General features: G+C 37.0%; 1 protein-coding gene across 5 annotated transcripts in view; it reads left to right on the forward strand.

Moving 5' to 3' along the window:
* The window catches only part of HDAC9 (histone deacetylase 9), a 126,543-nt gene that overhangs the window by 54,330 nt on the left and 57,373 nt on the right, over window positions 1-14,840 (forward strand). For all 5 annotated transcript variants that reach the window (XM_088533507.1, XM_088533502.1, XM_088533504.1 and 2 more), the window contains exon 6: window positions 12,444-12,575. In XM_088533507.1, coding sequence (XP_088389633.1) covers window positions 12,444-12,575 — 132 coding nt within the window. The remainder of the gene's footprint in view (window positions 1-12,443; window positions 12,576-14,840) is intronic.

Raw genomic sequence — 14,840 nt, forward strand, 5'->3', positions numbered from 1 at the left:
GGCTGGAAGCCTGGAGAAATCTGACCTTTGCCACAAGGGTGAACCTCTTTTCCTTCCCTTTGGGCTATGAATGCTTGTCGCCATGGGCTCCTGGCAAGCCCTCGGTGACGCTGGACCTGTGTGAAGCCAGCAATTCCTATGAAAGAGAACCTTACATTCCTTTTAGCCTTGGGAAAGGAATACCTACGGAAGCTTTCGATCACAGTTTTAGTTTGCTTCTCATTTTTGTTTTCCATTTTCATAATCTAAAGCATGGAAATGGCTTCTCCAAATATAATATGATGCCCTTGAAAAATTATTCTGATTGCATCAGTTGCTTTAAGAGATTTAATGGGAAGCAAAGTTGAATGATTTGCTTCTGACATCCTGATGTGTAATAACTTTCAGGATTCTGTACTAAGGGAATGCTAAGTGTCACATAGGAATTGTAAATCTTGAGCCGTTCTTACTTACTTTCTTTTTCAGTAATCTATTTAATCTTTACTCAGTTAGCCCTAAAGTGGCATCTCCTTATTAATATCTTTAAATGAATTCAGATAGACCATGGTAAAGAGAAAATACTCCACACAGTTTCTACTGTTATTCTTCTAGCATCAAGAGTAACGCGATACGCAGCTACCCCGGGAAACGCTCGGTGCCTTGGTGTTTGTGTGCTTGAAGTGAGGCACCCGGGTGAACGTCTTAGCGCAGCGGCGGCGGTTCCTGCTCGCCTCGCTGAGCCCTGTGGATCACTGCTTTCCTGCGGGACGCAGCAGGCCTTGTCAGCAGTCGGCTTCTCGCAGCTCGGCTGCGCGGAGGATTGGGATCGTCCTCGGGGCTAGAGGCCAGGGTAGGCAGCTCTTTGCACAGCTGCATTCAGATGCTCTGTGCTGACAGACTTTCAAAAAGAGCAGAGCAAAGGGAGCTCTTACTTCATTGGACTGATAAATATACCACGAGGAAAAGCTGTACATCTGTAGTGAAGAGCAGAATTTGGCCTAAACAACGCAAGATCGAATTTTAAAAGTGCCCTAGACCTTGCCGTGGATACCTGTTATAATGTGTGAGGTTTTTGCAAAGTGCCCAAAAGCCTGAGCTGCACATGGCTCATTAATTTTCAATGAGACTCATGCTTCAAAATTACCCAGAGAGATTTGAAAATTCCTCCCAGTTACTGTACACTTTTGAAATTCGTACTGACCATTGTAAGAGCTCTAATGGGAGCTGTGTGCTTTTGAAAACCCGATCATTTAATATGAGATTCTTTTGATTGCCGATGTCCATAATTCTGTATCTATCTGGGAAAATATCTGTTTCACAAGGCTGCTATAAAACTGAAAAAAAAAAATGTAACAAACCACATGGGTTTCATAGGACAGGAGGCTTTCTCAAAGAAAACTTTTTTTTTACCTTATTGAAGTAAATGCAGAAATGTTCTGGCAAAAGGCCAAAATGTTTGCATTTCTTGAATCTGTAACATTTCATTTTCTGTGTGCTAGTGTTGATGCACACCAGCAAAAGCCAGTAAATTCCAATAAAGGTCAACTCTCTAACTGAAGCTGTATGCTGTTTAAAAATCTTGCTATAGATGGAATTTCTGCATTTTTTCTCATATTTTGGCTTTTGTTGGAAGAAATTCCTCGGGATGTCAGTATGTCAAGTATTAACTTTTCCTTTCATGAGTTTAGCACAATCACAATAGAATGGTAATGTCGATCACTTATCTTGATTTCATGCCAGTTGGTTCTTTCTTTTCTCATGGACTTGTAAGCTTACAACTTACTTTTTGTTTGGAGATGAGGCAGGATGGTACTATTTGAGAACTCGCTTCCCAAACATGGGAAGAATGTGCAATGGAAACATGGCATGGGTGTTTCAAGTAGTGCAAGATATGTGCTTGGAGGGGGGAAATTATGTAATTTCATACAGGGCAAAAAAAAAGAGTAGATGAAGGACTGTTTAATATTGTGATGAAAGAGGGGAAGGAGGCTATGCTGCATAACTGTGAAGATCACTTTGTAAGAACTGCATTAGGTTAACCTGATTAGGCAGTAGAATAACAGCATAGCTCTTGTGTAATGGGAGTGAAAGATTCCTGAATGAGAACTCAGCAAATGTATTTTTTTTTCAAAGAAATTAATTAGAATATTTCCTTACCATCATTCTTTCTGCACTCAGTGACTGAGTAATCTACTGGAGCAGTTGAAACTGAGAAGAAAAACATTTTGTGTGTGAAAGTTTTTCTCCCCTTCCCTTCCGTGACCCACATGCCACTTAATTCCATTTCTGTCTGCATTTTCTAGGAAAACACTCTCCTGAGAAGTAACAGTGTATGAAAAAGCTGAATTGCTGTTGGTCTTGAATGGAAAAAAAAATGACTTAGAGGATCACAAATCCTCTATTATGTCTGCCAAAATGAAGAATTCAAACTCAGTAAAAGAGATGCTTTATTTTCCTAGTTTATAAATTTTCTAGTTCCTAGCTTAAAAACAGGCCAATAAATGGGAGAGGCACTTTGGTTATCAAAGCTGGAAAGACAGCAAACATAATACGGCTCGCGCTTCATACTTATTTTTAGAGCTAAACATTCCTGTCCCTCAGAGTCATTGGTTGCCCAGGTTAATGAACGATCTTGACCAAGTTGGAGCGGGTGATTTGCCCAAAGGAAATCACCAGTGCTTGTCACAGAACTGGAAAAAAAAATAAAGAGAGGTCTCCTTATTCCCAGTCCTTTTTCTTCAAGACTTCTCATTCTGTGTAGTAACTAATTACCGGTAGGTAGACTTTTTAGCCTTCTTGAATTCACCATCAATAAGTTGAGAGGACCCAGCTAGTAGTAAGACTTTTGAGACAGAGAAGAGACTTTCACTTGTAATTAAAGAATGAATCTGAAGCAAAGTGATGTTAACAACTTCTTCCGGATTTATGTAATAAGCAGACAAAAGTAGAGTTCAGCCCACTGGAGCCCAATAGCTTTAAAGAAACATAATACTGTTGTAGCTACTGTGCTGGGCTGCAGTCATCTTGGTTCCATTAGCGCTCTGTAGCTTGTAGGCTGAGAGTGAGAATGAATGCAGTGTCACTCCAACTTAGCTTGGGTGAGAAGGAAAATGGTTTTAGATTAGCTTAAAACCAAAAAAAAAAAAAATGCTGAGGTAGGCCTGGTGACAAGGTTTGGTTGTGGTGGTCTGTCAAGGCAAAAGCTTCTGAGGCCTGCACCAGGATTCAACAGGAGTCATCACTAGGATGATTCCCATAAAGACGATCATGATCTTTCCATCAGTGCAAGATTATTTCTCTAATATACTCTATTTAGCACTTACTGTTATTCTCGAATGCTTATTTTTACTTAAATTGCAAGGTGGTCTAATTCAAGGTGGTCTGGACTTGATTTTTTTTTTGCCATTCTTCTGGAGTCTTAACATAAATCCCACTACTTGTATTTACTTCACCTTTATCTTGTCAAATAATTACTCTGCTGTGTTAGGTACTGAACCATCTTGATGGCTGGTGTATCGACATTTAAACTAATTATGCAGTCTCAATCTGAATACTATCTTAACTTCTCAGTTATTCTTTTACTTGCCTGTACTTAGCCAAAATTAAATTACAAAGTTCTACTTAAGGTATTTTGTGACTGCTAATTTTACACCTCAGGCTTTTCTTATGCAAACTTTGCATGTTTTCAATTTTATAAATTATCAAGCAGCTTGCATACATTTTTTTGATAAGTAACTAGGTACTGGACTCCTTTTTTACACTTGAAGGGAATTGACCTTAAATACTGCACAGAGCAGTCCTAATATATAAGGGATTTCAAGAGCGCAGTGTCTATTGACAATGAAGTTGAATGGTTTTAATGGGCATTTGAAACTCACTCCCTTCTGTATAAGTAAGTTTCAAAATTGTATGTATAAAATCTGAGACTCTTTGAAGTCAGTGGCAAACACTGCTGTTGGATTTTTGTGAGACAGCTGTTTCAAGGGCAAGGACAGTTGAAAACTTCTGGAAAAATAAACAAGAAGATCTAAAACATGGCAAAAAGAGAAACAGACAGAGAAATGAAAAGTGGAAATCACATGGTATCAGATCATCTAAAATAGAATGTGTTGGTTAGTAAAGATTGCACTTCTCCACACTCCTGCAAAACATAGTTTCACTGAAAAATCTGTTCAAACCCACAATTCTAATTAAAGGTTTTAGCTGCCAAATAACATGTTCTGGCTAAAGCCAAGTAAGTATTACAGAGTCATTCATGAACAACGGCATAAGCTTTGTACTTTGCTTTTGATTTTCTCATGGGAAAGTATTATAAATGAGAGTGATATCTCCCTGTTGGCTTTAACTGTTAGAAATGCAAAGCATGCTGAAATTGTACATAATTCTCTTCCAAAGGAAAGGAAATAGCATTTCAATGGTTTTCCTCAGTGTCTCGTTGAGTTATGGTGGTGCACAATTATTCCTGTTAAATTACTCTACCAGATGGAAGGTTACATTGTATATTTAGTTAATTAAGTTGTAGAGCACTGAATTTGCATCCCAGAGCATAAAGAACCTATCTAAAAGTAATGTGTTTTGGTTCAGCTTTGCTGTAAAGGTGCAATATCGATGTCTAATTAAGAGTTTAAACAGGTGGGGGTGTTTCCTCACTTCACTTAACATGGAGAGACTTTTCACAAAGTCAGCCGTGCCTGCACAAGTTAAACAAACACGTTTTAAAAAACAAAACAACTTTTGGACCAATTTTAGTTTCCATTGCCTTCACTGGAGCTGTGCCTTCCTATCCTTAAGCTGAATTTGGCCCAGGGTACTCATTTACTAGGAAAGCAAGATGTATTACTCTTTGATGTTTTAGTTTTCTTGGCATCCTAAACTGTTACAGCAGTCTTATTTGCTACTAAGCTGTGTTACCTTTGGGCAGCTTTAAACAGTCTGTTTCAGCCATTTATACCTTCCTTGCTATCATCTACAATGAAATAGATGTCCTCTCAAATCTGGGGGGTGTTTAATCATGAATTTTTGGGGGATTGGTGAAATAGCAAATTGTAATTTGTTGCCTGCCATCAGTGACTTATCACTGTTGGATATTTTCCTAGATTAAAATCCCTGGGATTTAATCACCTTTCTAACTAATTTCTTCTTGCATAGGGCTTGGGGAAATGAACATAATTGTTCTGCAAAACATAAATCATATAGTAAGGGGTCAGTCTGTGGCTCTTCAAAAGCCTGGACTGCTGGGGATCGTCTTTGGCATTTCTTCACCGGAGAAAGTAATTTTGTTTGTGCAAAAGTAATCATTCAATGGATTATGGAGGTTGTAGGCTGAAGGGTGGAATTTGCTATTTTTGAAGAAAGTATAATACTGTGTTGCCATTATATCTTCCCAATTGAAAATCATCTGATGTGTAGGACCAGAAGCGGGGACAAAAATAACCAGTGAAGACATATCCAGAATGACTGCTAGTCACAGATGTCTAAATTGAGATCTTACCTTTCAAATGAGGGATACTCTCTATTAAATTACCACCTTCATCATTGTCCTTCCCTTCCACAGCTCCTTAGAACTAAAATGTGATTTAGGTCACACTAAATGCTATAAAGTGCACAAAAATAACATAATTTGAAGATAAAAAGGGAAGATAAATATTAATATTAGGATAGCCTTGTTCTTCTTGCTGTATTTCAAGACTTTTTGCCAAAATTTCACATGAAAGGGCATTAAGATGTGACATAGCAATCATATGCCATTGCTTCAGCAGACCTGAAACACAATGAGGACTCTATTCCATGAAGATTTAGGTAGCCCAGTGAACCTATAGCCCTTTTGAAAGGGAAAGGTAGTGGGGTTTCTGCTAATGCAGTCATATCGGCCAAGCTTGTGCACATGCAAAGAGATCGTTCTAATGAGCAGAAATTGATAAGAATAGTATCAAGAGTCTGCCTCTTTCGCCTCACAGGTGACACACATGTGGCACACATGATATCAGAGAAATATATTATATAGACCAGTTTTTTAATGAGAAAAATATATAGCTACCTAATTTTGGCTAAATGCAAGCAGTTCACTGAGTAATTCCTACACCTAATTCAATGAAGCATTCCTAAAGAGATAACATTACTTGCGTGGATTTAAAACAGAAATTTTGTGTTTCCATATTGACAGCAGTGCATTAAGGAAAAAGCTAAATATTTAAAGTGGCTTCAGGGAGTATTTCATTTTTCAACCTTCTTCAGACAACCAATGAAAAACTGCTAATCTTGTTAAAATTACTTCCTTAGCCTGAAGACAGTTGAAGGGCTGAGGGATCCCTTCTAATCTAATTAGTCATTTTACTATGTATTTCACTAAAACTCTTTTCTTATTTAGGGAATGAATATTTACCTTAGTCAGAGTAAATAAAGCATTCTACCTTTCACAGAACTAAAACAAAGCAAAGGACTAAAGGGTTTCACATGTGACTAGCATTCCCCTTAAAGCAACTGGCAGTCCAGGAAGCAGTTTCTGTGCATGCTGAAAACACATTAGGTGATGCAAGCCAGATAAACCAAGCATCTTCATCCTACACAGCTGTATCTGATGCTCCTGCCTTGTTGGGACCACCCAGTGGTCAGGACCAGCAACGTGGATGTTCCATATAGTTCCTGGAATAGCTTTTGAGGAAATGGTATAAATGGCTTTCAGTCTCATGAATCTAATTGAAAGCTCTTTGAGAAGAGGCATTTTAAATTAACAGAATTTAAAAGTCCTTGAACCCGCAGAACCGTACTGCATGCAGGTATCTTCCAGTCCATCAACCCATTGCCCATCTTGCCCATGTTCAGTATATTCAGATCGGTGAAGGTGTCTGAAACAGTCTGTGGTTGCCTGCAGGAAATCAGAGCAGAAGTCAGAAACTCCAAGCAGAGCAGAGACTATTTACATGTCTGCTAGAGCCTCATGCAGCTAGAGGAAGGACTGTGTAACTTTCCGAGATCTCTCACAAGAACAAATTTGGGGGCAGCTCTCCATAAAGCAGGGGAGAGGGAGCAGGAAGCTACTTCGGTTCTTGACGTATGTACTATACCTATCCAGAGCTTCTGACTTCAATTGGATTCATATTTTTGATGAAGAAGCCTAGACTATCTCCTCATTTATCCTTTCTGATGGGGGACAGATGTATTTTGTCCCTTTTACACTGCCTATAACAGTGGTGGGGGAGGGAACTGGGAAAATTTGGTCTTTTTTTCCTGAGAGATGTATGAATGGGTATTTCTCCCCAGCTAAATAACCTCAGACTGCCTTTGTAGGGATCTTATATACGCCTCTTTCAACTGTTTTTCTTCATACAGTAGCGGGGTGGAATTTGACCTTCTCCAGGTCAAATGGAGATTCTCTTAGGTTCTCATTGTCATTAGAGTCTCTTAATGTCCAGAGCTGGTGCTGCACAGACAGGAAGCCCAGCCAGCTTTATTGTGTGTGTGTATCACCTTCGTGACTGGCCCACAGAAGGGGCCAGGAACCCACTTGTGCTGTGAATAAATGCTACAAAAAGAGGCTGTCTTCATCTCTTCAATTTTATAATTTAGTGTTATGTGTCATTGACACATAACAGGACAGGACAATGCAAAAAAAAACCAAATAACAACACATATACCAAAATAAAAGAATTCATTGACTATGTAATTTCCTTCCTTGAGGCTTGTAAGATAGAAAGCAGGAAAACAGCAGAAAAAGCTCTTTGGATAACTTTTGTATAGTATATAATATTGAATGTAGGCAAATCATTTTAATATATGACTCTTTACAGTCTAAAAATGTGACCAAAAAAAAAAAATGGAATGCCAGAGCTAATTAGTTCTAGATTACGAAGTCTTTGTTTTGTAGTTGTATCTGTTGACTTAAATATATTATAGAAGTCCATATTATTTGAAAGTGATCTTAGTACTAAAAGTTGGTGTCTGGACAACAGGGAGAAATTCTTTCTCATATCTCTTAATCATGTAAGAAGTGACAAATCTTGAAAATATACAGAATTTGCCTGTATTGCTTATTCTGCTTTTGGAATCCTCTTAGCCAAACTTAGTATCACTTACTCTGCTACCCCACAGCTTTTTAAAGACAGCCTTCAACTAATAAAAGGAAATGGTTTCACTTTAGAGCCTTTCTAGGCCTAGACAAAAGCTCACTTTCTGTTCTTCAGGTTTCCTCTATATAGCCTCAAGATGAAGACCTGCTCACTACACACCATCTCCCACCCCCCATTTCCTGTCTACTTTGTTAAATGCTGATTTGAAGTTGCAACACGCTTTTCTGATTCAAAAGTGGTCCTGTGTTCCAGGAGCAGCAGAAAGTAAAACATTATTATCTTTTACATTCCCTACATTTATATGTCCCCTTCCCATGAGTAGAGAGTATTTCTATCCATTCTTCTTAATTATTTCTGTGTGTTTAATAAGAAGAAACAGTGAAACAAAGCCCTGTCACAAAAACTCAGCTCATTTGGGAGCGGTTTTGCCACAGGCAATATTCCTTAGTGTGAGTAATGCTGCAAATTGTTAATGATTAAGCAAAATGTAGTATATGGCATAATGATTTCACTGTATGATTTTGCTGTCCTCGTGCTTGCTTCTCAATATCATGTTACTCAGGAGAGAATAGTTCTTTTTCACCAATGATGGTGATTGGAATGCAATAATTTGTATGTATGTGCAAGTTTGTGTATTTTGCTATTTTTAAAAATATGGCCACTAATCTCTTCCCTGCTATGTGAAGCAGGGAAGGTGATGATAAAATTCATACAGACATTATATTTCTTCTTTATGTAGAACTAAGATTACCACTTCCTTAGAAATAACTGCAGGCCATGCCAAAGAGTTAGGTAACTGATCCATTGCATGGCTTATGATATTTTCTGTTGTCTTTTAATCTAACATGATGTTCGGTGTACATAAAGTTAGTCACATATATTCATTATCCTACTGAATCACTATCTTGGTTTATGGTTGAATCATAGCATAGAGGAATAGCCTACATGGGGGACTTTTGATTATCCTGTGGTATTAATGTAGTGCAAAAAAGGTTAGTTCTTGGGGGGTTGTATCTACATGAGGAAGCAGTTCTGCAGTAAAGCAGTGACAGAAGTTTAGGACTCGGTAGTTCTTTGGTACCAGCTCCCCTTGTGATACTCCTGCACAACAAATCTCTCTGGGTGATTACTGTAGTCACCTTTGGCAGTAGATTTAGATAAACTCAGCAAAGGAATTCATAACGTATAGTAAAAATATCCACACAAGGAGCTCTGCAAAATAGTTATTTTGAGTGATACCCTCTGTAGACTATTTCTAAGAACCACTAGCTAAAATATCAAACCAGATTAATTATAATATTTTTTCACTGCAACTAAAGCTTTTCAAATGCTCTTCAGATACTTGGCAGACAAAGTAATTTAGACAACGTTTCAAGAAATTTGTTTTCCACCCTTTATGTATTTCAGCACTCAAAGGATTAAAATAATTTAAAAGCAATCACATATATCAGTTATGAGCTTTGGGGAGATGTGTGTATCTATCTATCTGTCTATCCACGTATAATTTTAATCCACAGCTTTATCTTTGAAGCTGAAATTATTTGATTTTACCTTGTTAACTATTAGAAGAGTGCTGACAGTTAGAAATGTTATTACTACCTCCATGTAGAACTGTACCGAGGTACATAAGTTTGCTAACTTAATTCATACTGGTTGCAGTCAACAATAATTCTGCTTAAACTTCAGTGGGACAGGTTGAAATGCCAAGTCATGCACCAAGTCAGTGCCTCAGCAACTAAGTGGGATCAAGAAACCATTTTCCAATTCTGCACTTTGTCCTTCGGAGCAGATATCCTCAAATTTGATAGATTTATTTAATACATTGAAATCTGTTTTTTTACTTCCAGACATCAAGTCCTAGATGATATCATGTCAGCATCTGGCAGTGTCTTACGGGAGATATTCAAGAAGGCCAGTACTTGAGGCATACACACACTTATAAACCTTAGCTTTGCCTTTTATTGGGAGTTTTTATTTTATATTTTGAAACTCACTCTTCTCCAGGCCTTTTCATTTTAAAATTGATTATTTCCATTTAAAAATGATACTTCATCTTTCATGGAACAGCTATCTTCTCAGCTGGCTCATAAATTCAGACGTTAACATCAAAGCGCTTTCTCTGTTTAAATGATTGATTGGGTTGCAGAATGTGATGGGAATGAGGTAAAAATAGAAAGGCAATCTCTGTGAGCATGAAACACATATCATATAGAAGTGGAGCTACTCTCCAGTGAATATTACAGAGGATTTGTATCACATTAGTCTGTCAAGGGCGTGGAAATCTCCTAAATTTTAAGCATACGGTGCAAAGTGATTCAGCACAATGGTCGACTATCTTTTCTTCTAAATGTCATCATACTTGGGTGATATCTATACTGACCATTGGTCTAAGTGATGGTAGTAACCATTGAAACTGAAATTTCTTGTTAATATCTGTATTATTAAAGATTTCCAGCATTTTAGTAGCTTGTGCCTCTTTCACTGAAATGTGCTCAAGGCTTAGAACTGCTTGCCAAGAGCCAATATGTGACAAAGGCAAGTGAATGACTGCAGATGGAAGAAGTTTTGAGGTAACAGAATATTTAGCATCACTCTGAACATGGTAGCAATTCCTTTCCTCTGCCATAAGCATTTCTAGTGAACCTGTTCCTCAGGGAACAAGGGGGACAGCAGGAAACAAACGTGTTGATATTACACACCAGACAACTATTGTAGCGAGAGGTGTGTTGAATCATTATCTCAAAGCAACCAACAGTAAAATGTTGAAGAAAGGAAAGGTTTAATTTATTTTGTTTTCTGCTAACCCGTGCTCCTTTTGGGGGGGTGGGTTTATGCATGTGCTTAGGAGAGAGAACTGATCCCAGTTTCCAGTTGTCTCTGTTTTGAAATATCACTCAGCCAAGCCTCAGTTCTAGAAAGAAAAATATAAACAAGTTCAGTATTCCACAATTATCTTTCATTGGCTCTTAGCAGTCTATCTGATAGCAGGTTTATTTATAAGAGCAGATAACTGAGTACATGAAACATTTTATCATGCAAAAATATCACAAAACAAAAAGTGAAGCAGAGCTTCATCTCTGATGTTCACATGATGGAAAGACTGTGCCCATTTAGAAAAGAGAGGTGGAACTTGCCCAAGGTGCATTAAATATAATCCTAGGTTTTCTGGGAATCAATCCTACTTCTTCTTTTTCAGAGTATATATTTTTCTGCGTAAATGTTCTTTGGACACTGTAATAAATCTAGTTGTTTGGTATGTTATTCAGAAAACATTGAAGTTCTGGGCCTAAAATTGCTGACCAAAAAATGTTCTGCCAGCAAATCTTGTCATAATTTATATTTCTAAGAGAAATCAAAAGGCACCAATGGAGGCTTCTTTCTATTTCTGTCATCAGACCATAATCCAATTATAAGGTTGATTTCCAAAACTTTGACATCAAAGTTTTCACCTATGAGATATATAAAATGATGCAGAACAAAGCTTTCATTAACCTCTAATTAATATTAATGAGAAAATGAACTGCTAATAGTCACAGCACCTACTACTGCATTCTAAGGAAAAGAAAAAAAAAAATGCTATACTGATGCTTGGGTAGTATCAGAGTTGAAATGGGATGAGAAAAAAAAGTGAGTAAATGGCCATTTCTTTAGAGGGGAAGAGAAGTTAATTCAATGACTTATTACTGAAATGCCTTTTTACCTTTTTCAGCAGAGACACTGAAAATTTTGAATTTTATAACCCACTGTCTGCCCCTTGAACTGAAGAAGAATATGTGAGGAATAATAAAAGTTTAGAAGAAGATAAAAGAACAAACCAACCCTGGCTTCATAGAAGTGCAGGCCTTAGTGACTCTTAGTGAATTTTGTGCTATTGGTTTTCTCAAATATTTTTAGAATATGCTCCTCATAACTTAGCTTCACATGCTTTAATCTATGTAATGTTATAAAGCAGAATAAGAATCTCAGATTGTTAGATATGTGAGAAAAAATATTTTTCTTTGAAGTCAAGGAAATAGTGTACAAAGTAGAATGTCCTCCTGTCTCACAGATTTAACTCAAATTGGGAATAGAGACATTGTGATAATACAAGTTCATTATGAACCTATTTTTTTTGAAGGCGAGAGAATCAGGAAAAGATGAAATGGGGGGTAAGGTCGAAAGTAATAATAGTACAAAGCTCAGAAGCTATCCAGAGTCTTGCTTTCTCACCGATTCCTCAATCTCAAATGGAATTGTATTAGGGACAGCAGGAAGACTGGAGAGGACAAGTAGGAAAAATTCTGCCTTTGAGGTCTCTGTGGATCCCATTAAGTCCTATAAGGAGGATCCTATAGGTCAGTGGTGACTGGGTGAAGCCATACTTTGATTTGAAATCATTTATTTTCTTTCCGTTTCCAGCTTCAGAGCCGAATTTGAAGGTACGTTCAAGGTTAAAACAAAAGGTGACAGAAAGGAGAAGCAGTCCTTTACTTAGGAGGAAGGATGGAAATGTTGTCAGTTCATTCAAGAAGAGACTCTTTGAAGTGACAGGTAATTAAACCTGGAAAAAAAAATTCTGTCTCAACTGCAACTGCTACCTGAAATGCATGGAACAACCCCAGAAGTGGTATATTGGCATTGAAGTTGTTTCCTAACCGTGCTGTTAGCCGTTATTTTTCTGCTGCTGGAAAGGGAACTGGATTAAAGAAATGATTAAATATAAATCTGCAGCTTTTTAAAACGTATTAAAAAGCCACTGTTCAAAAACCATGTTCTTAAACCAGTTTGGAAAGAAGCATTTTGTAACAGTAGGTGCAGAAACAAATTAATGGTAACCTATCAGCAAAAAAGGACATTAAAGGAGAAAAAGAAAGAGAACAGTCTGTTCCCCTCATTTGTTTATTCTGAACATGGTAAAAATTTGGGGTCTTGCATCTCCCACTTTCCAATTCTCTCCAATCGAGAATGCAAATGAAAAAAGCAGGTGCAAAAATACCTTTGGTTAATCCAGAATCTTTTTGAGATTGTATGTTTTATCCTGTTGTTCTGTTTTTTTGTTGTTGTTTTTTTTTTCTTTTGATTGTCTGTTTGGTGTTGGGGATGTTTTTCTTTAAAAAAAATTGAAAGCATCAGATAGATATCATATAAAATTGTTAGTAATTGAATCAGATTTTTAGCATGCAAAAACAGGGATTATGTATATGGGAGATTAAAAAGGGGAAAATGCAATTTTTTTTTTCATGAGATAGATAGAATTTTTTTCAGTATTTTTCTTGCCCTTGCACTAAAAAAAAGTGACAGGCCAATTAACAGCATATACCAACGCATTCTGTTACATGCTTGGTATCACTATATGGAGTGGTGACTCATATCATATGGATTATTTTGCAGAATTTCACACTTCACCACAGCTACCAACCAGCCTGAAGTCACCTTGTTTTAGTGCCTAGGAATAGAAAGCTGACAAGGCTGTATTCATTTATTTGAAGTAAAAGAGCATTTATTGTATTTATTTGAAATAAAAGAGCATTACAGTAAGCAAATTCACTTTGGCGTCCCCATAGATGCAGTTCTCACAACAGACTTTCACAGTATGTCGTATGTAAAACTGAGACAGAGCTATGATTGTAAGCATTAAAGTAACTACATAAGGTGGTTTCTCTATAAATTACTTCCAGATTGGGGCTTTTTACAATTAATTAATTTATTTCAATTCTCTGAAACACTTCTGAGATTCTTGATCTCCTCCTTAATTGTGGCAGATTTTTGTATTCTGTAGACCTGCAAGTAAGCTATGAAATAAGTATTTATCCCAGGAGGTTTTTCTGCAGTCATTGCCAGAGCAGAAGCCTCCAAGTAAAGGACATATGTCCTTTAGCCATGACTCATGTCTGTGTCAATAACACCGAGCCTTGCAGACTGCCATTATTATGATTATGGTTATGATTATATAGCTTTCATAATCAAGACTTAGCAAACATTTAATCAATTATTTGATTTTGTTGAAACATTACTGTCTAAAGTGGTTTTTCTTTTTTTTTTCTTTTTTTTTTTTTACCTTTTAACAGAAAATAGTACTTGAGTAAATGCATACTTATATAAAATGTGCTATTACAGTTTTTCAAAAGCTGAGAAAAAATTACACAGTTTGTGTTTCTATTGTTCTGATGAAATCAGTGAGAATTCAGTGCAGGAAATTTCCCTGACCAGTTAGTATATTTGGGTACTGATTCACATTAATAAATTGAAGGCAGCTCTGGCAGGAAACAGCAGCAGGTCCAAGAAGCTGCTAGGAAATCTCATGCTAATTTCAGTGAAAGTGAGGACATATTTTTGCAACAGGATGAGAAAGAAAGAGCAAAGTAGAAAAGAAGTAGACTCGGAATAATTATAGCCATGTTTTGATAGTAATTATTTTAACTTCTTGAAGACTTTCAGTTAAAGATATCCCATCAAGGATTCCTATCTGCACTGCTCTCCCACTACTCAATCTTGAACCTTATTAAATTTATCCATATACAGAACTTGTATTTAAATAAGTATAGGATTAGAACAGTTTAATGCAACAGCTCGTACACAATTCATTCATACTCCTTTCCTTTACCTTAGACAGAATTTGGGAATTTTTAATCAAGATAATGCACAGTCTTTAAAATTTTTGCATTTTTAACAAAGATGTAGTGAAAGTCATGTGTCTTATCATTATTACTTGCACACATAAAAGTTAGTTTACAACAGATTAGCCCAGCCCCTTTCCAAACAGTAAGGGAAGGCTGTAGGCCTCATGAATTGATGGCATGTTATCATGACCTTTGC

The sequence above is a fragment of the Tinamus guttatus genome, unplaced genomic scaffold (assembly GCF_059628265.1).
Source record: "Tinamus guttatus ecotype Peru unplaced genomic scaffold, ASM5962826v1 Tinamus_guttatus_pri_ptg000503l, whole genome shotgun sequence".
NCBI classification, from domain to species: domain Eukaryota; kingdom Metazoa; phylum Chordata; class Aves; order Tinamiformes; family Tinamidae; genus Tinamus; species Tinamus guttatus.